This window comes from Oncorhynchus kisutch, linkage group LG26, assembly GCF_002021735.2.
Source record: "Oncorhynchus kisutch isolate 150728-3 linkage group LG26, Okis_V2, whole genome shotgun sequence".
Taxonomy (NCBI): domain Eukaryota; kingdom Metazoa; phylum Chordata; class Actinopteri; order Salmoniformes; family Salmonidae; genus Oncorhynchus; species Oncorhynchus kisutch.
The window spans coordinates 44,251,785-44,274,224 of record NC_034199.2 but is presented as its reverse complement, the minus strand read 5'-3'; the positions used below and the strand labels follow the sequence as shown (position 1 = coordinate 44,274,224).

At 43.4% G+C, this 22,440-nt stretch overlaps 1 protein-coding gene across 24 annotated transcripts in view; it reads right to left on the bottom strand.

Annotated features, from left to right (window-relative positions):
* Positions 1-22,440, bottom strand: part of LOC109870770 (dedicator of cytokinesis protein 9) — a 166,269-nt gene that overhangs the window by 24,865 nt on the left and 118,964 nt on the right. For 13 of the 24 annotated variants that reach the window (XM_031805971.1, XM_031805983.1, XM_031805974.1 and 10 more), the window contains 21 exons: positions 22,115-22,207; positions 21,818-21,941; positions 21,429-21,547; positions 20,145-20,228; positions 19,931-20,020; positions 18,924-19,039; positions 18,668-18,737; positions 15,213-15,338; positions 15,036-15,107; positions 13,067-13,213; positions 12,894-12,977; positions 12,677-12,788; positions 8,933-9,111; positions 8,716-8,832; positions 8,165-8,279; positions 7,916-8,049; positions 3,476-3,590; positions 3,251-3,317; positions 3,063-3,110; positions 1,210-1,349; positions 149-264 (listed from right to left, as the gene is read on the bottom strand). In XM_031805971.1, coding sequence (XP_031661831.1) covers positions 149-264; positions 1,210-1,349; positions 3,063-3,110; positions 3,251-3,317; positions 3,476-3,590; positions 7,916-8,049; positions 8,165-8,279; positions 8,716-8,832; positions 8,933-9,111; positions 12,677-12,788; positions 12,894-12,977; positions 13,067-13,213; positions 15,036-15,107; positions 15,213-15,338; positions 18,668-18,737; positions 18,924-19,039; positions 19,931-20,020; positions 20,145-20,228; positions 21,429-21,547; positions 21,818-21,941; positions 22,115-22,207 — 2,268 coding nt within the window. Of the gene's footprint in view, positions 1-148; positions 265-790; positions 835-1,209; positions 1,350-3,062; positions 3,111-3,250; positions 3,318-3,475; positions 3,591-7,915; positions 8,050-8,164; positions 8,280-8,715; positions 8,833-8,932; positions 9,112-12,676; positions 12,789-12,893; positions 12,978-13,066; positions 13,214-15,035; positions 15,108-15,212; positions 15,339-18,667; positions 18,738-18,923; positions 19,040-19,930; positions 20,021-20,144; positions 20,229-21,428; positions 21,548-21,817; positions 21,942-22,114; positions 22,208-22,440 lie in introns of all 24 variants that reach the window. The other 11 variants (XM_031805986.1, XM_031805975.1, XM_031805980.1 and 8 more) reach the window with 3 other exon arrangements.

Here is a 22,440-nt window from a genome sequence, read left to right as displayed (position 1 = left end):
TGTCAATGATTGGTAAGGCAAAGCTGAAGAGGGAGTTTCAAGTTTCTTAACATAATAACATAATCACATAACAAGCAAGGAAGGTGATGCGTTTTACATGTTGAGGATCACTTATTATAAGCCACATGACCAGCAGTTAGGAGTGTACCTTGAATCCCATGATGAAGATGCTGAGAGTGTCCAGCACGGTGAGGCAGACCTCCGTGGCGATGTTAGCCTCCAGAACCGATTGGTTCAGCACGTCAGCATCAGAGTGGCTATAGGCTGCAGAGGACACACACCACACTGCTGGAGCTCTCTCACATCACCCCTACAATACACTCCTGTACTGCTCTGGTTGCATCTCAAACGGCACCCTAATCTCTATTTAGTGCACTACTTTTTATTTTTATTTTTTTACCAGGGCGCATAGGGCTTTGGTCAAAAGTAGTGCACCATATAGGGAATAGGATGCCATTTGGGATGACTCTGAGTCAGGGCTGCATAGATGCCCTCTTGTGAGTAATCATTACAATACAGTCTGAAAGAATAGCTATTATTAGTATCAAGGCAACAAAAAAAACAGCTTGAGAGGAGGAAATAATATTCAGTTGAGTTGAAAACAAACGTTTAACTTCAGAGGTTTGAATACAATGAAATGAGTTACGAAGGGAACAGAAATGAACAGGTCAGAGGGAACAGAGGGTTTAAAAGGGCTCATTCTCAGCTAAAATGGCATGCTCTTAATTCAACCAGATGAGCAGAGCTAATAGTCTGTAAGCTGCCTGTCGTTGACCTGATACATTCTTACCATGGTCTACAGATATTCCAAGAACACTTGAAATCTTTCTTACACTGAAAACACAAAGAAATTCACTTCATTAAAGGGACTCAAGTAAGATACTTGCTAAAGAGCTGAATCTCTTTTGCTTTTGGTGAAGTCAATACAACGGTTACAGCAGTGAACTTGGTCCTGATTAAAACCCTCCCTTCAACACATATACCGTGGCGAATGGATATGTGTTGACCCCCGAGGGGTCATATACTTTCTAGGATAAAACCCTTCACTTTTGTTCACTCAAAACCACCACATCCATGGAGAAATGGCTCAGGAACGGCTGACTTTGGACTTGGGTGTGGCACACATGATGATGATGATGGTGATGATGAGGTGACTGGCTACAGAGGGAGGGGCCTATGGTTAAGAGGCGGGTGATTGGGGACACTTACTGTGGTTAAAAGTGTATGAGTTATCCAGGCTGTTGAGTTGCTGTAAGCGGGCATGCATCATTCCCGCCCTGTTACGGGACACAGGCAAAGTCTGAGACTTCCGCTCATGTGCTGTTATGGGTCCCACCCCTTCCTGGCTCCTGATGAGGAAACAGGAAACTTTTAGACAACTGGCCCACTACCCGCAGGACCAGGGTTAGTCAAGCAGGTTAGAATGGATATCACACATACCAGGGCCAGAGTTAGTCTAGCAGGTTAGAATGGATATTTACACATACCGAACTATTCTATTGATCATAAAATAGAAGGAAATACTGTATAGCCTGGTAGCCAGATCAGTTCCTGTTTAAGGTTGCCTGAATCATAAACTGTCTCCCAGGCTAGAAATAGGGCCAAAGAGAAAATAAAAGCCATAGGAATGTCTGCTTTAGGTATGTTAGGAACATTTTGAGGCTAATTTGACACATGACTATTCTTTCTACACTGAGTGTACAAAACCTTAGGAACACCTTCCTAATATTGAGTTGCACCCCCTTTTGCCCTCAGAACAGTCTCAATTCGTCAGGGCATGGACTCTACAAGGTGTCCAAAGTGTTCCACAGGGATGCTGGTCCATGTTGACTCCAATGCTTCCCACAGTTGTCAAGTTGTCTGGATGTCCTTTGGGTGGTGGACCATTCTTGATACACACAGCAAACTGTTGAGCGTGGAAAAACCCAGCAGCGTTGCCGTTCTTGACACAGACCAGTGCACCTGACACCTACTACCATACCCTGTTCAAAGACAGTTAAATCTTTTGTCTTGCCCATTCACCCTCTGAATGGCACACATACACAATCCATGTCTCAATTGCCACAAGGCTTAAAAATCCTCCTTTAACCTGTCTCCTCTACTTCATCTACACTGATATGAAGTGGATTTAACAAGTGACATCAATAAGGGATCATAGCTTTCACCTGAACAGTCGATGTCATGGAAAGAGCAAGTGTTCTTAATGTTTTGTGCATTCAGTGTATTTCTGATCATCTAAACAAACTTGATTCAGTGTTGATAAGTCCAGTTGTGAGGTGATCCAGAGAAGCAGACATTACTAGAGCAGCACTATAGCAGTTAGTAGCAGCAGAAGCCAACTCATGCACGTGACTATGAAAGAGACACAGTAGACGGTGAAGCTCACGGCAGGTTATAGTTGTGTGGTGCAATTACATGGCCAATCAAAGTGGTGTGGCGTTATAAGACGGCCAATCAGAAAAGAGAGAAGAAAACATGCTTTTAGTATAGGAGAGTTAATTCCATTTGTAGTCTTACCCAAGCAGGAGGGGGCAGGAGCCATGTTTGTTTAATTTACTATATTAAACTTGCCAGCATTAAAGTGAACAGATAAACAGACAGTGGTGGTGGTCAGAGAGATAGGAGAGCCATCAGGACAGAGCTCTCACAGAGAAAGTGTGTGCCAGAGTCCAGTCCAAAGGTAAATATGAGCGTATATATGAGCTGGGTGGTGTGTGGTTTGAGGGCCTTTACTTTACACACAACGGTAATACAACTCAACAAACCAAGCCACACACGGGTAACATTTTAGACCTATCACTAACGACATCAAGCAATGGTTGTGTCATTCAAACGATCTCAGGTGCTACTAGAAAACATTCATAGCATCTTCAGTAGATATGGAACAGCTTGTGGTGTACTATCACATTAAAATGGATTGGACAATATTCACACTGACATTAAAACAGCAACATTTTCAACACGATAACTATCAACAAATGGTGTAATAAATGAAGTCATTTAGTCTCATCTACAGGTTTTACATAAAAGCTTCAATTGAACCTTTCGGACAGCAACATTACCTTGCGATGCATCTCTTTCCTATATATCTGAATTGATGGAGACACACTCTGGAGACAAAAAGCATTAGACTCATTGTTACTCATTGCGGCTAATAAAAAGATGCTTAAACATACTCAATCTATACAGTAAAATGGTATAAAGTAGCATGGGGACAATGACAAGGTTAAGCTGACAGTCCGATGCTTACTCTACGAGAGTGAAGAAGTCCATGAGCTCAGTAGACGAGGCCTTGTTCCAGTAGGTAAACAGAGCATCTGAACGAAGGAGAGGCGAAGGGTTATATGTGTGTCCTACATGGTACCCTGTATCCTAAAGTACCCTATGGGCCCTTGTTAAACAAAAGTAGTGCACGAAAAAAAATAATAAAAGAAAATCAAATGAAGTGCTCGAGTAGAGAGCGGTGAAGTCTTACCCTCAGACATGCTCTTGAGGACGTGGAGGAAGCACATGAGCAGGCTCTTGATCTCAGCCTGGTCCAGCTTGTCACAACGCAGCAGGCTGCCGCTCAGAGCTGACGCTGGCTGGCTCTGAGGGAGGTCAGAGATCAGCTAAATTACACTACAACACTCGCTACTGACAACCTGTGGTACTGCTCTATTCAGAACAGTAATGCTATTGGGAGATTTGTGCTTGTTGTTCAAATGTATCATGTTGTTGTTCTTAATGTATGGTCATCTGTACATGTTTGATCAGGCAAAAAGGGTAGGAAAAAATAAGATACTAAAGAATTTTGAATGCTGATTTCTGTACCTTAAACGTTAGTATTACATGATCAGTTCAATGATAGACTCAAGTACCTTCAGTACATCTATTTCTGATGATGTAATACTAAAGTACCTTCAGTACATCTATTTCTGATGATGTAATACTAAAGTACCTTCAGTACATCTATTTCTGATGATGTAATACTAAAGTACCTTCAGTACATCTATTTCTGATGATGTAATACTAAAGTACCTTCAGTACATCTATTTCTGATGATGTAATACTAAAGTACCTTCAGTACATCTATTTCTGATGATGTAATACTAAAGTACCTTCAGTACATCTATTTCTGATGATGTAATACTAAAGTACCTTCAGTACATCTATTTCTGATGATGTAATACTAAAGTACCTTCAGTACATCTATTTCTGATGATGTAATACTAAAGTACCTTCAGTACATCTATTTCTGATGATGTAATACTAAAGTACCTTCAGTACATCTATTTCTGATGATGTAATACTAAAGTACCTTCAGTACATCTATTTCTGATGATGTAATACTAAAGTACCTTCAGTGCATCTATTTCTGATGATGTAATACTAAAGTACCTTCAGTACATCTATTTCTGATGATGTAATACTAAAGTACCTTCAGTACATCTATTTCTGATGATGTAATACTAAAGTACCTTCAGTACATCTATTTCTGATGATGTAATACTAAAGTACCTTCAGTACATCTATTTCTGATGATGTAATACTAAAGTACCTTCAGTACATCTATTTCTGATGATGTAATACTAAAGTACCTTCAGTACATCTATTTCTGATGATGTAATACTAAAGTACCTTCAGTACATCTATTTCTGATGATGTAATACTAAAGTACCTTCAGTGCATCTATTTCTGATGATGTAATACTAAAGTACCTTCAGTGCATCTATTTCTGATGATGTAATACTAAAGTACCTTCAGTACATCTATTTCTGATGATGTAATACTAAAGTACCTTCAGTACATCTATTTCTGATGATGTAATACTAAAGTACCTTCAGTACATCTATTTCTGATGATGTAATACTAAAGTACCTTCAGTACATCTATTTCTGATGATGTAATACTAAAGTACCTTCAGTACATCTATTTCTGATGATGTAATACTAAAGTACCTTCAGTACATCTATTTCTGATGATGTAATACTAAAGTACCTTCAGTACATCTATTTCTGATGATGTAATACTAAAGTACCTTCAGTACATCTATTTCTGATGATGTAATACTAAAGTACCTTCAGTACATCTATTTCTGATGATGTAATACTAAAGTACCTTCAGTACATCTATTTCTGATGATGTAATACTAAAGTACCTTCAGTACATCTATTTCTGATGATGTAATACTAAAGTACCTTCAGTGCATCTATTTCTGATGATGTAATACTAAAGTACCTTCAGTGCATCTATCTCCTATACATTTACATTCATATGATGCACTCATAAGCAGGTAAGCCTACTGTAATGGCTGGCAGCAAGCACAGGGTACTCATGGTGCCTAACTGACTAATGGAGTCAGTCACTCAGGCCCTTCTGGGCTCTAGATGCAGGGGAGATTGTCAGATCAGTTGTACGTGCAGGGCTTAATCACTATCCAAGCCGGGACAGAGAGCAGGAAGCGGGAATCAACAAAGCACTCTCCAAACCGGGACAGAGAGCAGGAAGCTGGAATCAACAAAGCACTCTCCAAGCTGGGACAGAGAGCAGGAAGCAGGAATCAACAAAGCACTCTCCAAGCCGGGACAGAGAGCAGGAAGCAGGAATCAACAAAGCACTCTCCAAGCTGGGACAGAGAGCAGGAAGCAGGAATCAACAAAGCACTCTCCAAGCCGGGACAGAGAGCAGGAAGCAAGAATCAACAAAGCACTCTCCAAGCCGGGACAGAGAGCAGGAAGCAACAAAGCACTCTCCAAGCCGGGACAGAGAGCAGGAAGCAACAAAGCACTCTCCAAGCCGGGACAGAGAGCAGGAAGCAGTGGAGTAGCAGATCTACCACAGCGTGGGAAAATACAGCGTTTTCCTTTACCAGCGGTGAGTTAGTGTAGACCAGAGCTAACAGACTGAAGCCATATCTTGTTGACAGAGATAGTTAATACTTCCTGTTTGGCCCTGTCCGGGGGTGTCCTCGGATGGGGCCACAGTGTCTCCTGACCCCTCCTGTCTCAGCCTCCAGTATTTATGCTGCAGTAGTTTATGTGTCGGGGGGCTGGGGTCAGTTTGTTATATCTGGAGTACTTCTCCTGTCCTATTCGGTGTCCTGTGTGAATCTAAGTGTGCGTTCTCTAATTCTCTCCTTCTCTCTTTCTTTCTCTCTCTCGGAGGACCTGAGCCCTAGGACCATGCCCCAGGACTACCTGACATGATGACTCCTTGCTGTCCCCAGTCCACCTGGCCATGCTGCTGTTCCAGTTTCAACTGTCCTGAGCCCTAGGACCATGCCCCAGGACTACCTGACATGATGACTCCTTGCTGTCCCCAGTCCACCTGGCCATGCTGCTGCTCCAGTTTCAACTTCCACCTGACTGTGCTGCTGCTCCAGTTTCAACTGTTCTGCCTTATTATTATTCGACCATGCTGGTCATTTATGAACATTTGAACATCTTGGCCATGTTCTGTTATAATCTCCACCCGGCACAGCCAGAAGAGGACTGGCCACCCCACATAGCCTGGTTCCTCTCTAGGTTTCTTCCTAGGTATTGGCCTTTCTAGGGAGTTTTTCCTAGCCACCGTGCTTCTACACCTGCATTGCTTGCTGTTTGGGGTTTTAGGCTGGGTTTCTGTACAGCACTTTGAGATATCAGCTGATGTACGAAGGGCTATATAAATAAATTTGATTTGATTTTATTTGAGTTAGCGGCTAAACTTAGGAACACCTTCCTAATATTGAGTTATACCTCCACCCTTTTGCCCTCAGAACAGCCTTCCTTCGTTGGCGCATGGACTCTACAATGTGTCGAAACATTTATAACCAATCAAATGTTCTCCTTTTCCTCAGCTCCTGACGGCATATGTCTGTGTGCTTCTGAATGGAGGAGGAGGGCGTTGCCTAGGCAACCGAATACTTGTTCTCTACATCACCTGTCTTGTTTCAGCAAGGAGCAACAAAGTTTCATTGTGTTGTTGAGAATCCGTAAAGGATAACCGTGCCAGCCCTAAGTTCTAGAGTTCTGAGAACAGTCCTCTATAACTCTTACAGCTAAAAGAGGGAGATCAGAAATAAACAGACTCCAGCCGGGTTGCATGCTTCAGTGTCACTCCTACGGAAAACCAGAAAGCAGTAGCTGTGCTTCATTGCACCAGAGATTAAACTGTGTATCATCCTCCTGGCAAAGAAAGGACCTCGGCAAAGACTAAAACACACACAGGACACTCTTGGGAGGAAGGGGAGAAGGTAAGGGTGAGGGATGTTTATTATAATTCTGTACTTGGAGTGGAGTGGTGGGAGTCATGATTCTCTGAGATACTGGGGACAGTGAGCCATAAAGTCCATGGTGGCGTGTTTGGAGCGAATGGAGTCCTCGGGTTGGGAAAATAAGCGTAGCATATTGGCAGAGTGTCTCCACCTGAAATTCTCCTTCTGCCAGCAGCAGTAGTGGGTAGGTGGATGGAGAAGTCAATGACAAGTTAACAGGCACTAACCTTATAACTGTCACTGGTATAACAGGTGTACCTCTCATGTGTCTGTCTGTGAAAATACTGAAAACGATGCATGGAAAATCCTCAAATAAATCTGTGGCCTAAATCTGACCAACTAAATAGCTGCTGAAACTCATATTGACCCCACCCAAATATATTTCTAGCCTAACTAGACTAACAGAAAAACAGACTAACAGACTAATACTAACAGAAAAACAGACTAACAGACTACCACTAACAGACTAACAGACTACCATTAACAGACTAACAGACTAACACTAACAGACTAACATCACTGCAGTAGCCATGTGCTACAGTCCTCAGGCATTGGCTCGACCCTCAGTAACTGATGTCAAGCAGATCTCAGCCTGCAGTGATTTTACCAATGATAAGTAAACATGATCATCTTTAAGTAATGGTCCATGACAGTGGCTGTAGTATGAGTCCACGGTACCTTGTCCAGAGAGTTGTTCTTATCGTTGCTCTTCTCATGAAGGCTGTTTCCAGAGTCAGTGCTGATTAGGGAGCCCCGAGAGTCAGTGTGGCGGACAGAGTTAACGTTGGGGGTAGAGGATGCATGAGGGGAGGCTGAAGAACATAGAAACGTCAGCATGGTTAAATATATGACCCTTGTGTCCCTCAATCACCACTGGACAACATGAGTTAAATCTCACATCGGTGCCAAAAGGACACTGAATCTCACCGGTGCCAGAGATGACTCCAAACAAATCCTTGTGCAAACTGTTGTCGAAAAAAGTACTGGACCTCGGAGGCGTAAACATCACGGTGTTGCCCAAGAGTGGATCATCTCTTCCATTCTGAAAGGAAAATGAACCATGAGTCAAGTCTTTGCAGTTAGGGATTTGAAGTGTGGTCGTAGCCAGCCACTAGATGGCAGCCTTACGCTGTTGATTTGAGTTGTGGTCGTAAACAGCCACTAGTTTGCAGCCTGACGCTGTTGATTTGAGTTGTGGTCGTAGCCAGCCACTAGTTAGCAGCCTGACGCTGTTGATTTGAGTTGTGGTCGTAGCCAGCCACTAGATGGCAGCCTTACGCTGTTGATTTGAGTTGTGGTCGTAGCCAGCCACTAGTTAGCAGCCTTACGCTGTTGATTTGAGTTGTGGTTGTAGCCAGCCACTAGTTAGCAGCCTTACTCTGTTGATTTGAGTTGTGGTCGTAGCCAGCCACTAGATGGCAGCCTTACGCTGTTGATTTGAGTTGTGGTCGTAGCCAGCCACGAGATAGAAGCCTTACATTGTTGGAGTAGTTGATGGTGAATGGGGAAACTTCCTTCACGTTGAGCCTGTGGACGTTCTCCTGGAGCAGACCAAACAGGGGCAGGTAAAGGGTGGCCAACCTAGCCTGCTGGCTCTGAAATACAGATCATCTGATTAAATCAACTTCCTTTACCCTTATGAGGAATTTCTAAATGACTAGAGAGGAAAGAGACAGAGATGACTGGGCTGCTTACCTTGGAAGTGTAGCGCTCGTCGAAGGTGTGCTTGACCATCAGGTTCTTGAGCACGTGGATGGATACCTGACGGATCTCCCGGAACTCCTGCAAGGCCCCGCCCACCTCCCGCAGCAACAGCCCAACCAGGAAGTGGTTCTTACAGAAGTCGTCTGTCAGCGAGTAGTCCAACTGGAGGTCTGGGCGGAGGACAAACAGGAGATGGACGTTAGAAAGACGACCTGAACAATCTGCTATGATGTAAACAACAACACAACCGCAGCACTGAACTGATGTTTGAACTGAAGCACTGAACTGATGTTTGAACTGAAGCACTGAGTTGATGTTTGAACTGAAGCACTGAACTGATGTTTGAACTGAAGCACTGAGTTGATGTTTGAACTGAAGCACTGAGTTGATGTTTGAACTGAAGCACTGAACTGATGTTTGAACTGAAGCACTGAACTGATGTTTGAACTGAAGCACTGAACTGATGTTTGAACTGAAGCACTGAGTTGATGTTTGAACTGAAGCACTGAGTTGATGTTTGAACTGAAGCACTGAACTGATGTTTGAACTGAAGCACTGAACTGATGTTTGAACTGAAGCACTGAACTGATGTTTGAACTGAAGCACTGAACTGATGTTTGAACTGAAGCACTGAACTGATGTTTGAACTGAAGCACTGAACTGATGTTTGAACTGAAGCACTGAACTGATGTTTGAACTGAAGCACTGAACTGATGTTTGAACTGATGCACTGATTTGATGTTTGCCAGAGCCGACGTTTGACCTTAAATAGACTGGTTCCAACGCCTCAGAGACAAACCTACTGCTATAGTCACACATTCCAAAGAAATAAGAACTATTTGAGGCCCAAACAATTCTCCCTCTCCCTCACCCTCTCCCTCCCTCACTCCCTACCTGAAGGGTAGGGGTCTTTAAGAACAGTATAGGTCTATCAGGACAGTATAGGTAGGGGTCTATCAGGACAGTATAGGTAGGGGTCTATCAGGACAGTATAGGTAGGGGTCTATCAGGACAGTATAGGTCTATCAGGACAGTATAGGTAGGGGTCTATCAAGACAGTATAGGTCTATCAGGACAGTATAGGTAGGGGTCTATCAGGACAGTATAGGTAGGGGTCTATCAGGACAGTATAGGTCTATCAAGACAGTATAGGTAAGTGTCTATCAGGACAGTATAGGTAGGGGTCTATCAGGACAGTATAGGTCTATCAGGACAGTATAGGTAGGGGTCTATCAGGACAGTATAGGTAGGGGTCTATCAGGACAGTATAGGTCTATCAGGACAGTATAGGTAGGGGTCTATCAGGACAGTATAGGTAGGGGTCTATCAGGACAGTATAGGTCTATCAGGACAGTATAGGTCTATCAGGACAGTATAGGTAGGGGTCTATCAGGACAGTATAGGTCTATCAGGACAGTATAGGTAGGGGTCTATCAGGACAGTATAGGTCTATCAGGACAGTATAGGTAGGGGTCTATCAGGACAGTATAGTTCTATCAGGACAGTATAGGTAGGTGTCTATCAGGACAGTATAGGTAGGGGTCTATCAGGACAGTATAGGTAGGGGTCTATCAAGACAGTATAGGTAGGGGTCTATCAGGACAGTATAGGTAGGGGTCTATCAGGACAGTATAGGTAAGGGTCTATCAGGACAGTATAGGTAAGGGTCTATCAGGACAGTATAGGTCTATCAGGACAGTATAGGTAGGGGTCTATCAGGACAGTATAGGTAGGGGTCTATCAGGACAGTATAGGTAGGGGTCTATCAGGACAGTATAGGTAGGGGTCTATCAGGACAGTATAGGTAGGGGTCTATCAGGTCAGTATAGGTAGGGGTCTATCAGGACAGTATAGGTAGGGGTCTATCAGGACAGTATAGGTAGGGGTCTATCAGGACAGTATAGGTAGGGGTCTATCAGGACAGTATAGGTCTATCAGGACAGTATAGGTCTATCAGGACAGTATAGGTAGGGGTCTATCAGGACAGTATAGGTAGGGGTCTATCAGGACAGTATAGGTAGGGGTCTATCAGGACAGTATAGGTAGGGGTCTATCAGGACAGTATAGGTCTATCAGGACAGTATAGGTAGGGGTCTATCAGGACAGTATAGGTAGGGGTCTATCAGGACAGTATAGGTAGGGGTCTATCAGGACAGTATAGGTAGGGGTCTATCAGGACAGTATAGGTAGGGGTCTATCAGGTCAGTATAGGTAGGGGTCTATCAGGACAGTATAGGTAGGGGTCTATCAGGACAGTATAGGTAGGGGTCTATCAGGACAGTATAGGTAGGGGTCTATCAGGACAGTATAGGTCTATCAGGACAGTATAGGTCTATCAGGACAGTATAGGTAGGGGTCTATCAGGACAGTATAGGTAGGGGTCTATCAGGACAGTATAGGTAGGGGTCTATCAGGACAGTATAGGTAGGGGTCTATCAGGACAGTATAGGTAGGGGTCTATCAGGACAGTATAGGTAAGGGTCTATCAGGACAGTATAGGTCTATCAGGACAGTATAGGTAGGGGTCTATCAGGACAGTATAGGTCTATCAGGACAGTATAGGTAGGGGTCTATCAGGACAGTATAGGTAGGGGTCTATCAGGACAGTATAGGTCTATCAGGACAGTATAGGTATATCAGGACAGTATAGGTAGGGGTCTATCAGGACAGTATAGGTCTATTAGGACAGTATAGGTAGGGGTCTATCAGGACAGTATAGGTAGTGGTCCATCAGGACAGTATAGGTAGGGGTCTATCAGGACAGTATAGGTCTATCAGGATAGTATAGGTAGGGTTCTATCAGGACAGTATAGGTCTATCAGGACAGTATAGGTCTATCAGGACAGTATAGGTAGGGGTCTATCAGGACAGTATAGGTCTATCAGGACAGTATAGGTCTATTAGGACAGTATGGGTAGGGGTCTATCAGGACAGTATAGGTAGGGGTCTATCAGGACAGTATAGGTCTATCAGGATAGTATAGGTAGGGGTCTATCAGGACAGTATAGGTCTATCAGGACAGTATAGGTCTATCAGGACAGTATAGGTGGTATTTCAGAACTTTGACAGCATATAGTGCAATAGGAAAGAATTCACACCCCTTGACTTGTTCCACATTTTGTTACAGTCTTATTCTGAAATGAATCAAATGAAACATTTCCTCAGCAATCTACACACAATACCCCATAATGACAACCTGGGACTGAATACTTTCTGAATGCACGGTAGGTAGTGTGCTTGAGTTTGATGAGATGGAAAAGCAATTTAAAACACTCTGAACACTACAACCACTGTGATTATTGTTATCTGACCATGCTGGTCATCTATGAACATTTGAACATCTTGGTCATGTTCTGTTATAATCTACACCCGGTACAGCCAGAAGAGGACTGGCCACACCTCATAGCCTGGTTCCTCTCTAGGTTTCTTCCTAGATTCCTGCCTTTCTGGGGAGTTATTCCTAGACACCGTGCTTCTACACCTGCATTGCTTGCTGTTTGGGGTTTTAGGCTGGGTTTCTGTAAAGCACTCTGTGTCATCGGCTGATGTAAAAAGGGCTTTATAAATACATTTGATTGATTGATTGAACACAAAATGGACAGGATCCTTCAACTTTGGCAGACAGCTTTCCCAACATCATATTACTGTATTGCATTGTGGTTTCAGGTTAGTACAATGGAAGTATCCCATACAGCCCTGGTATAACCTTCATACTGTATATTGTATTTTGCTCACCTTGAAATCTCTGTATCCTCCCATTTCCAAAAGGCATGGGCAGATTCAAGGGGATGTAGTGCTCGTGGTTGCATATGACACGCAGGAACTCAAACTTGAACTCAAAAAGAGTCTGAAAACAAGACACATGTACACAAGTGTTACTCCTAAGGTATAGTGGTGGAAATATGAATGGTATTGTAATAACTCAACATAATCATAACATCATGAGAACTACCCTGGGGTCTCCAGGCACAAAGCAGTGGATGTAGTGGTTGATCTGCTTGAAGACAAAGCCTCTGTCCATGAGGGTCAAACAGCGCTGTGGACACAGGAAGAAAATGGGTATTTCAGTAGAGCACAAGGATGACCATGTGTGCCCGTCTAGCCAATCAGATGGCGCCAGCTGACCTTGATGAAGACAGCCAGGCTGTGGTTGGCGTTGCGGGCTGCGTCCAAGTTGTCCTTGTACTTCTGGGTGATGTGGGGCATCATCATGTTGACCAGGGTCTCCACCGTGTGGTGGAAACCGGCCGAGAAACGCTGGTTCCTGGACACCTGAGAAATAGAGACAAGTTGTTACTGTCAGCGCTGTTACTGTCACAGCTGTTACTGTCAGAGTTGTTACTGTCACAGCTGTTACTGTCACAGTTGTTACTATCAGAGCTGTTACTGTTGTTACTGTCAGAGTTGTTACTGTCAGAGTTGTTACTGTCACAGCTGTTACTGTCAGAGTTGTTACTGTCAGAGTTGTTACTGTCAGAGTTGTTACTGTCACAGCTGTTACTGTCAGAGTTGTTACTGTCACAGCTGTTACTGTCAGCGATGTTACTGTCACTGTTGTTACTGTCAGAGTTGTTACTGTCACAGCTGTTACTGTCAGCGATGTTACTGTCACAGTTGTTAATGTCAGAGTTGTTACTGTCACAGCTGTTACTGTCAGCGATGTTACTGTCACTGTTGTTACTATCAGAGTTGTTACTGTCAGAGTTGTTAGTCACAGCTGTTACTGTCAGAGTTGATAGTCACAGCTGTTACTGTCAGTGTTGTTACTATCAGAGTTGTTACTGTTGTTACTGTCACAGATGTTACTGTCACTGTTGTTACTATCAGAGTTGTTACTGTTGTTACTGTCACAGCTGTTACTATCAGAGCTGTTACTGTCAGTGTTGTTACTCTCACAGCTGTTATTGTCACAGCTGTTACGGTCAGAGTTGTTACTGTTGTTACTGTCACAGCTGTTACTGTCACAGCTGTTACTGTTGTTACTGTCACAGCTGTTACTGTTGTTACTGTCACAGCTGTTACTGTCACAGCTGTTACTGTTGTTACTGTCACAGCTGTTACTGTTGTTACTGTCACAGCTGTTACTGTCACAGCTGTTACTGTTGTTACTGTCACAGCTGTTACTGTCACAGCTGTTACTGTTGTTACTGTCACAGCTGTTACTGTTGTTCCTGTCACAGCTGTTACTGTTGTTACTGTCACAGCTGTTACTGTCACAGCTGTTACTGTTGTTACTGTCACAGCTGTTACTGTTGTTACTGTCACAGCTGTTACTGTGAGATTGATTTAGCGTTAGTATTCCAGAAGTGCCCAGAGGATATATGACATATGAAAGTACTATGCAACTTCTCAATGTGGTCCTTGAGGAGCTCCACACTTCCAACAACACATTGCTGTTTTCTTTCTGACCACACCACAGCTGTTCCCAGAGAGAGGCCATCCCAGGTTGTGTTTCTGACCCCACCACAGCTGTTCCCAGAGAGAGGCCATCCCAGGTTGTGTTTCTGACCCCACCACAGCTGTTCCCAGAGAGAGGCCATCCCAGGTTGTGTTTCTGACCCCACCACAGCTGTTCCCAGAGAGAGGCCATCCCAGGTTGAGTTTCTGACCCCACCACAGCTATTCCTAGAGGGAGGCCATCCCAGGTTGTGTTTCTGACCCCACCACAGCTGTTCCCAGAGAGAGGCCATCCCAGGTTGTGTTTCTGACCCCACCACAGCTATTCCTAGAGGGAGGCCATCCCAGTGAGCCACCACAGAACCACAGTAGAGGGAGCAACACTTAATGGAAACTCCCTGTTTCCTCTGTTCAGTGTGGCACACTCCTGAGGGACAGTAAAGGTTCCTACAGCAGCTTCCTGATTATACATGGCCATGCCAGGGAGGAAACTCAGGGCTATGGTTGGTTAGGGGAGACTGCTGTGGATAGCGTTGAAGTGATGGTTAGTTATGAGACATGGCTGTGCTTTATTCTGTGTGAGGACTGTGGCAGCCCACATTGCTGCGCATGTTAGGAGCTCAAAATGTTAAGCTGACATTTATATCATAGAAAAAAATGAAGTCTTGGCTTTAGTCAAGTGTCACGACAGACTTACCCTCACTTTACTGCTCTCAATCAAGTACTGTGCCATGGACTTCACTAAGGCTTCGAAGAAATACCACGAGTACTACGAAACAGAGATACAGAAACAAATACAAATCAATGCAAACATGAAACTTGATGTAAATGTCCAGAAAACCCTTATTCACCCTGTTGCTGTGCTGTTCATTACCTTTAGCAATTTGTTGCTGGTGAGGAAGTCTGTGGAAGGCTTTAGAATTGCAGTCATGGCTTTGGCCAGCTCCTCGTGAACTGTTCTCGTGGTAGAGGATGTGTATGGCTCGGTCTTAAACACATACTGAACCAGGGAGGGAGAAAAAAACAACATCATGTTCTACAACTACACAGTAAGTAATTGTGCCCTATGACAAATGGACCAGTACCATGCTTACCTGGCTAACTTAGTGCAAATTGAGAAATTATGTGACTAAACTCAACAAAAAGAAGAATAAACTGTATTATGAAGCCAAGATGAATGATATAAAGAATGTTGGAAAAAAACTTTGGAGTACTTTAAATGAAATGATGTGCAGAAAGACGTTCAACTCCATCTTTCATCCAATCAGATGACTTATTCATCACAAAACAATTTGATGTTGCCAATTATTTTAATGATTATTTAATTGGCAAAGTGGGCAAACTTGGGCAGGAAATGCCAACAACGAACAGTGAGCAATTGTATTCATGGATAAAAAACAAATAATTAAAGAAAAGCTTTGAAAGTTAGAATTTTATAAAGTTAGTGTGGGAGAGGTGGAAAGATTATTGTTATCGATCAATAATGACAAACCTCCTGGCATTGACAACTTCGATGGAAAGCTACTGAGGATGGTAGCTGACTCTATATCTAATAGAACTCAGAGGGTTATATTTAATGGAAGCTTCTCTAATGTCAAACATGTAAAGTGTGGTGTACCGCAGGGCAGCTCTCTAGGCCCTCTACTCTTTTCTATTTTTACCAATGACCTGCCACTGGCATTAAACAAAGCATGTGTGTCCATGTATGCTTATGATTCAACCATATACACATCAGCAACCACAGCTAATGGAGTCACTGAAACCCTTAACAAAGAGTTGCAGTCTGTTTTGGAATGGGTGGCCAGTAATAAACTTGTCCTGAACATCTCTAAAACTAAGAGCGTTGCATTTGGTACAAATCATTCCTTAAGTTCTAGACCTCAGCTGAATCTGGTAATGAATGGTGTGGCTGTTGACAAAGTTGAGGAGACTAAATTACTTGGTGTTACCTTAGATTGTAAACTGTGATGGTCAAAACATATAGATTCAATGGTTGTAAAGATGGGGAGAGGTCTGGCCGTAATAAAGAGATCCTCTGCTTTTTTTGCACCACACTCCACAAAGCAAGTCCTGAAGGCTCTAGTTTTGTCTAATCTTGATTATTGTCCAGTCGTGTGGTCCAGTGCTACAAGGAAAGACCTACAGTGCCTTGAAAAAGTATTGATCTCCCTTGGCGTTTTTCCTATTTTGTTGCACTACAACCTGTAATTTAAATATATTTTTATTTGGACTTCATGTAATGGACATACACAAAATAGTCCAAATTTGTGAAGTGAAATTTAAAAAGTTCACTTGTATCAAGAAATGCTAAAAAAACCTAACTGAAAAGTGGTGTGTGCATATGAATTCACCCCCTTTACTATGAATGAAGCTAAATAAGATCTGGTGCAACCAATTACCTTCAGAAGGCTCTCCAAACAGGTCAGGGACAAAGTTGTGGAGAAGTATAGATCAGGGTTGGGTTATAAAAAAATACAAGAAACTTTGAATATCCCACGGAGCACCATTAAATCATTTTTTTTAAATGGAAAGAATATGGCACCACAACAAACCTGCCAAGAGAGGGCCGCCCACCAAAACTCACGGACCAGGCAAGGAGGGCATTAATCAGAGAGGCAACAAAGAGACCAAAGATAACCCTGAAGGAGCTGCAAAGCTCCACAGCAAACATTGGAGTATCTGTCCATAGGACCATTTTAAGCCGTACACTCCACAGCTGGTCTTTACGGAAGAGTGTCCATAAAAAAAGCTATTCCTTAAAGAAAAAAATTTGCAAATGCGTTTGGTGTTTGCCAAAAGGCATGTGGGAGACTCCCCATTCATATGGAAGAAGGTACTCTGGTGAGATGAGACTAAAATGCATGTCTGGTGCAAACCCAACACCTCTCATCACCCCGAGAACAACATCCCCACAGTGAAGCATAATAAGTGTGTCTGTCAGAGCTGTGTGTAAGTTGACTATGCAAACAATTTGGGATTTTCAAGACATTAATATTTCTTATAAAAAGAAGAAGTGATGCAGTCAGTCTCTTCCAGATAAGACAAACAGCAGGACAATGACCCGAAGCATACTGCTAAAGCAACACTCGAGTGGTTTAAGGGGACACATTTAAAAGTCTTGGAATGGCCTAGTCAAAGTCCACACCTCAATCCAATTGAGAATCTGTGGTAGGACTTAAAAGATTGCTGTACACCAGCAGAACCCATCCAACTTGAAGGAGCTGGAGCAGTTTTGTCTTGAAGAATGGGCAAAAATCCCAGTGGCTAGACTTGCCAAGCTTATAGAGACATAACCCAAGAGACTTGCAGCTATAATTGCTGCAGAAGGTGGCTCTACAAAGTATTGCCTTTGGGGGTGAATAGTTATTCATGCTCAAGTTCTGTATTTTTGTCTCATTTCTTGTTCGTTTCACAATAAAAAATAGTTTACATCTTAAAAGTGGTAGGCATGTTGTGTAAATAAAATGATACAAACCACCCAAAAATCTATTTTAATTCCAGGTTAAAAGGCAACAACATAGGAAAAATGCCAAGGGGGTGAATACTTTCGCAAGCCACTGTAGTTACACTGCAGCTAGCCCAGAACAGAGCGGCACGTTTTGCTCTTAAATGTAATCAGAGGGCTGATATAAATACTATGCTGCCGTCTCTCTTGGTTAAGAGTTGAGGAGAGACTGACTGCATCACTTCTTCTTTTTATAAGAAACATTCATGTGTTGAAAATCCCAAATTGTTTGTATAGTCAACTTACATACAGCTCTGACACACACACTTATCCCACCAGACATGCCACCGGGGGTCTTTTCATAGTCCCCAAATCCAGAACAAATTCAAGAAAGCGTATATTATTATATAGAGCCCTTATTGCATGGAACTTCCTTCCATCTCATATTGCTCAAATAAACAGCAAAACTGATTTTAAAAAACAGACAAAGCAACACCTCACAGCACCTCTCCCCTATTTAACCTTGATAGTTTGTGTGTATGTATTGATATGTAGGCTACGTGTAGGACTCTATTTGAGCTGTTCTTGTCTATTGATGTTCTGTATTATGTATTATGTATTCTGTATTATGTTTCATGTTCTATGTGGACCCTAGGAAGAGTAGCTGCTGCTTTTGCAACAGCCAATGGGGATCCTAATAAAATACCAAATACCATGTAATGGATCAGTACCTTGCTTACCTTGACATATAATAAATGGACCAGGACCTTGCTTATATTGATATATGATAAATGGACCAGTACCATGCTTACCTTGGCATATGATAAATGGACCAGTACAATGCTTACCTTGGCATATGATAAATGGACCAGTACCATGCTTACCTTGACATATGATCGTAGGTAGTGTTCCAGCCCCTCTTCGTGGCACTGGGAAACAATGTGAATCATGACTCTGAAAGGGACAGAAAGCAGATGTAAGAGCAGGTCAATACTCAGGCCTCGCAGAGAACCCAATTAAGAACATGTGTCTATGGGAGTCTCCCAGTGGCACTCTATTCCCTATATAGTGCACTACTTTTGACCAGAGCCCTGTGGGGGAATAGGGTGTCATTTTGGGACACAGACTAACACTACTGACTTGGTGACGTTGACAGCCACCTCCTCATGGGTGGCACTGGTCAACACACGGAATAGCTGGTTGAGAGTGGTGGGCAGGAACTGTATCATCACAGAACTCTCCATAGCGTGTAGACTCTGAGGAGAGAAGAACATAGGCTTACTAACACACTGAAGGCCTTGTATTTCTCTGAGGCAAAATGCTGATCCTGCAGAATGTCATCCACAAGCACATCAAAGACAGGCGTAACTGCATTAGCAGAACTGACTTCTGTTAAAATTACTCGTAAGGAGAGATGACATTAGAAACAGCTTCAATCTAAGTGCTTGGTGGCGTACAGTAAACAGGCACTCCCAAGCCGGCTCTAATCAGTCTCTGATGAGGAGGTGAGAGTTGCATCTCACCGAGAGCGGCGGAAACCAAACACACAGTTGCGTAACAGGAAACGGAAGCAGCAAAGAATAACAGGACACACCTGAGAACAAGCATGTTAATCACACACACCTACGAGTTAATTCCTGAGCGGCCCGTTGGTGCATCACTCCGCACGGGCCAAGGCCTGCCAAGTTATCTGACAACCTGCCAGGGAAACAACTCTCTGCTAGACCTGGCCTTGGGTGACCATTGTTTGTGTGGAATAGTGTGTTTACACGAGCACCTAAGAGATTCATCTGAATATGTGTCTCTGCTCATGTCAGTGTTCAGAGGGGGGAAATGGAGAGAGCACCTGTGGACTGGAGCCGAGGGTAATGCTAGCATTGTCCCACCCAGGCCTGAGTAAACAAGCACTGACTTATTAACATCCTGGGTAAATCAGACAGCCTGGATGGCAGAGAGAGTGATGGGTGACAGGTGTTGGAGGGAGGGAGATCGAGAGCCAGATTGGATACATTAACGTGTTTTCTCTCAAGCCACCCTATTCGGAGCGCACAACAACAGGTGTCATGTCTTTCAGACCTCAGTCAGACAGGTCTTCACACATCCTGGTCATGCCCACGAAGTTGCCACCGTCACTGACAATGCTTTACCTTCAGATACTTGACCAGCTCTCCTCCTGTCCCCTGGGCTGCAGACTCTGTGCTCTGACAGTGACCAAAGAAATTGTGCAAATGTTGATCCTACAGAGAGGAGAAGTAGGAGAATGTTAGAAAACAAGATGTCTAGAAGAGGCGGTGGAGATCATGCATTTAAAAACCCTGTATCGGTTACGTCACTGAACTAATCTGAGAAATGAAACCCAACCTGAGTGTACACAGTGGAGACGAGGTGAGTGGACACCTTGAACAAAGGCTTGCCTCCATCCACCCATTTGATTTCAGGATGCTGCTGCGTGGGACATAGGACATATTTTAACAATACTAAAAACAAAGTCACTGGTTATCATACTACAAAGGTGGTGTATTGGATTAACCTACAGTATAGTAAAGTAAAGGCCTTTAGTGTACTCTAGGTGGGTACAAATACAATACAGAGAAGAGAATTAAAAGCTCAAGTTGAAACAACTAATTACCAGTCATTAACTTAGCCATGTTGTATTCCCACGCAATTAGCTTAACATTGTTAAGTCCCACTGCTGTGTGCTTTCACTTCACCCTGATTGGCTGAGATAATGACATCTCACACAACCTTGAGGCAGACAACAAGCCCCTTGTAAGGCGATGTACCACTCAGAAAGGTTCTGTTGCTCTCTCTTTCCTCCCCTACTTACAGGTTACATTTGACTGATAGAAAATGACTGGATTGGTTTAAATCTGTTTTTCTTTAAAACCGTTATGTTCTTTCAGATGTGTGGTGATAAAGGAAAGGAGTCACGGAAAAGGGAAAGGAAGTCATAGTGTGTGTGTGTGTGTCTCGTGTGTGTGTGTGTGTGTGTGTGTGTGTGTGTGTGTGTGTGTGTGTGTGTGTGTGTGTGTGTGTGTGTGTGGTGTGTGTGTGTGTGTGTGTGTGTGTGTGTGTGTGTGTGTGTGTGTGTGTGTGTGTGTGTGTGTGTGTGTGTGTGTGTGTGTCTCGTGTGTGTGTCTCGTGTGTGTCTCATGTGTGTGTGTTTAACTATACTTGTGGGGACCAGAACAAGAATTTGACCAACTGGGGACATTTTGTTAGTCCCCCCGAGGTCAAATACTATTTCTAGGTGGTTTAGGGTTAAGGTTAGAATTAGTGTTAAGGTTAGAATTAGTGTTAGGGTTAGAATTAGTGTTAGGGTTAGAATTAGTGTTAGGGTTAGAACTAGTGTTAAGGTTAGAATTAGTGTTAGGGTTAGAATTAGGTTTAGGGTTAAGGTTAGGTTTTTGGGTTAAGGTTAAGGTTAGGGTTAAGGTTAGGTTTAGAGGTTAGGGAAAATAGGATTTTGAATGGGACTGAATTGTATGTCCCCACAAGGTTAGCTGCGCAAGACTGTGTGTGTGTATGTGTGTGTGTGTGTGTGTGTGTGTGTGTGTGTGTGTGTGTGTGTGTGTGTGTGTGTGTGTGTGTGTGTGTGTGTGTGTGTGTGTGTGTGTGTGTGTGTGTGTCTGAAGGGAGAGCTACCTTGCTGACAACCTCTTGACAGTTGAGGTAGCCAGTGGGCAGGTTGGCAGCCACGGGGACGTGACTCTCATTCATGATCACCCTGCCATCCTTCAGCAGAGGGAGCCAGGCGTAACCCACTGAGGACAGACAAGAACAATGAGAGACAAGACAGGCAGTCAGCTTACAGACAGTGTCATACCTAACAGTGACCCAGCACTGGGAGAATAGGGAAAGCTTGCAGACAGTGTCATACCTAACAGTGACCCAGCACTGGGAGAATAGGGAAGAATGGAAACTGGCACAGGCACAAATCATCCATCATTCTAGTGGGGAAAATTCGTTTGGATGGTTTAAGACTGGATGTAGACCTGAGTCACATGGGTCTGTATCCTGGGTCTGGTGTCTACCTTGTGTCTCCACCACGTCTCTCTTCTTGGCGCTGGCCTTGCTGTTGCTGTCACAGCTGACGTGGAAGAAGGTGAACAGCAGATGGTGCTTCTCATTGAGCTGAGTGGGTAGAGCAATCTTAAACTGAGGAACAAGAACAGGAACATACACGCTCAGGGTTAGAATACACACTTCCACTGCTTCGTCTACTCACTACTTACTCTAAAGTATTGTTTAAAATGTAACGGTGCATTCTGCATGATTCAGTCTGGTCGACTGCGAGCATGAATCAAATCGAATAGAAAACCCATCAGTACCTCATCATAAAACTCTGGGCTGTGTTGGTGATGTGATACTGCAGCAGAGGCATTCTCTGTAAACAGGGGTCCTCCTGGTCGACCATAGATGCACTGTGGGTAATAATAACAATCATTTTGTTATTAGGCTCCCTGGTGTGGCAGGTAGCCTAGTGGTTAGAGCATTGGACTAGTAACCGAAAGGTTGCAAGATTGAATCCCCGAGCTGACAAGGTAAAAATCTGTCATTCTGCCCCTGAACAAGGTAGTTAACCCACCCATCTTTCATGTTCCCTAGGTTGTCATTGAAAATAAGAATTTGTTGCCTAGTTAAATAAAATAAAAAA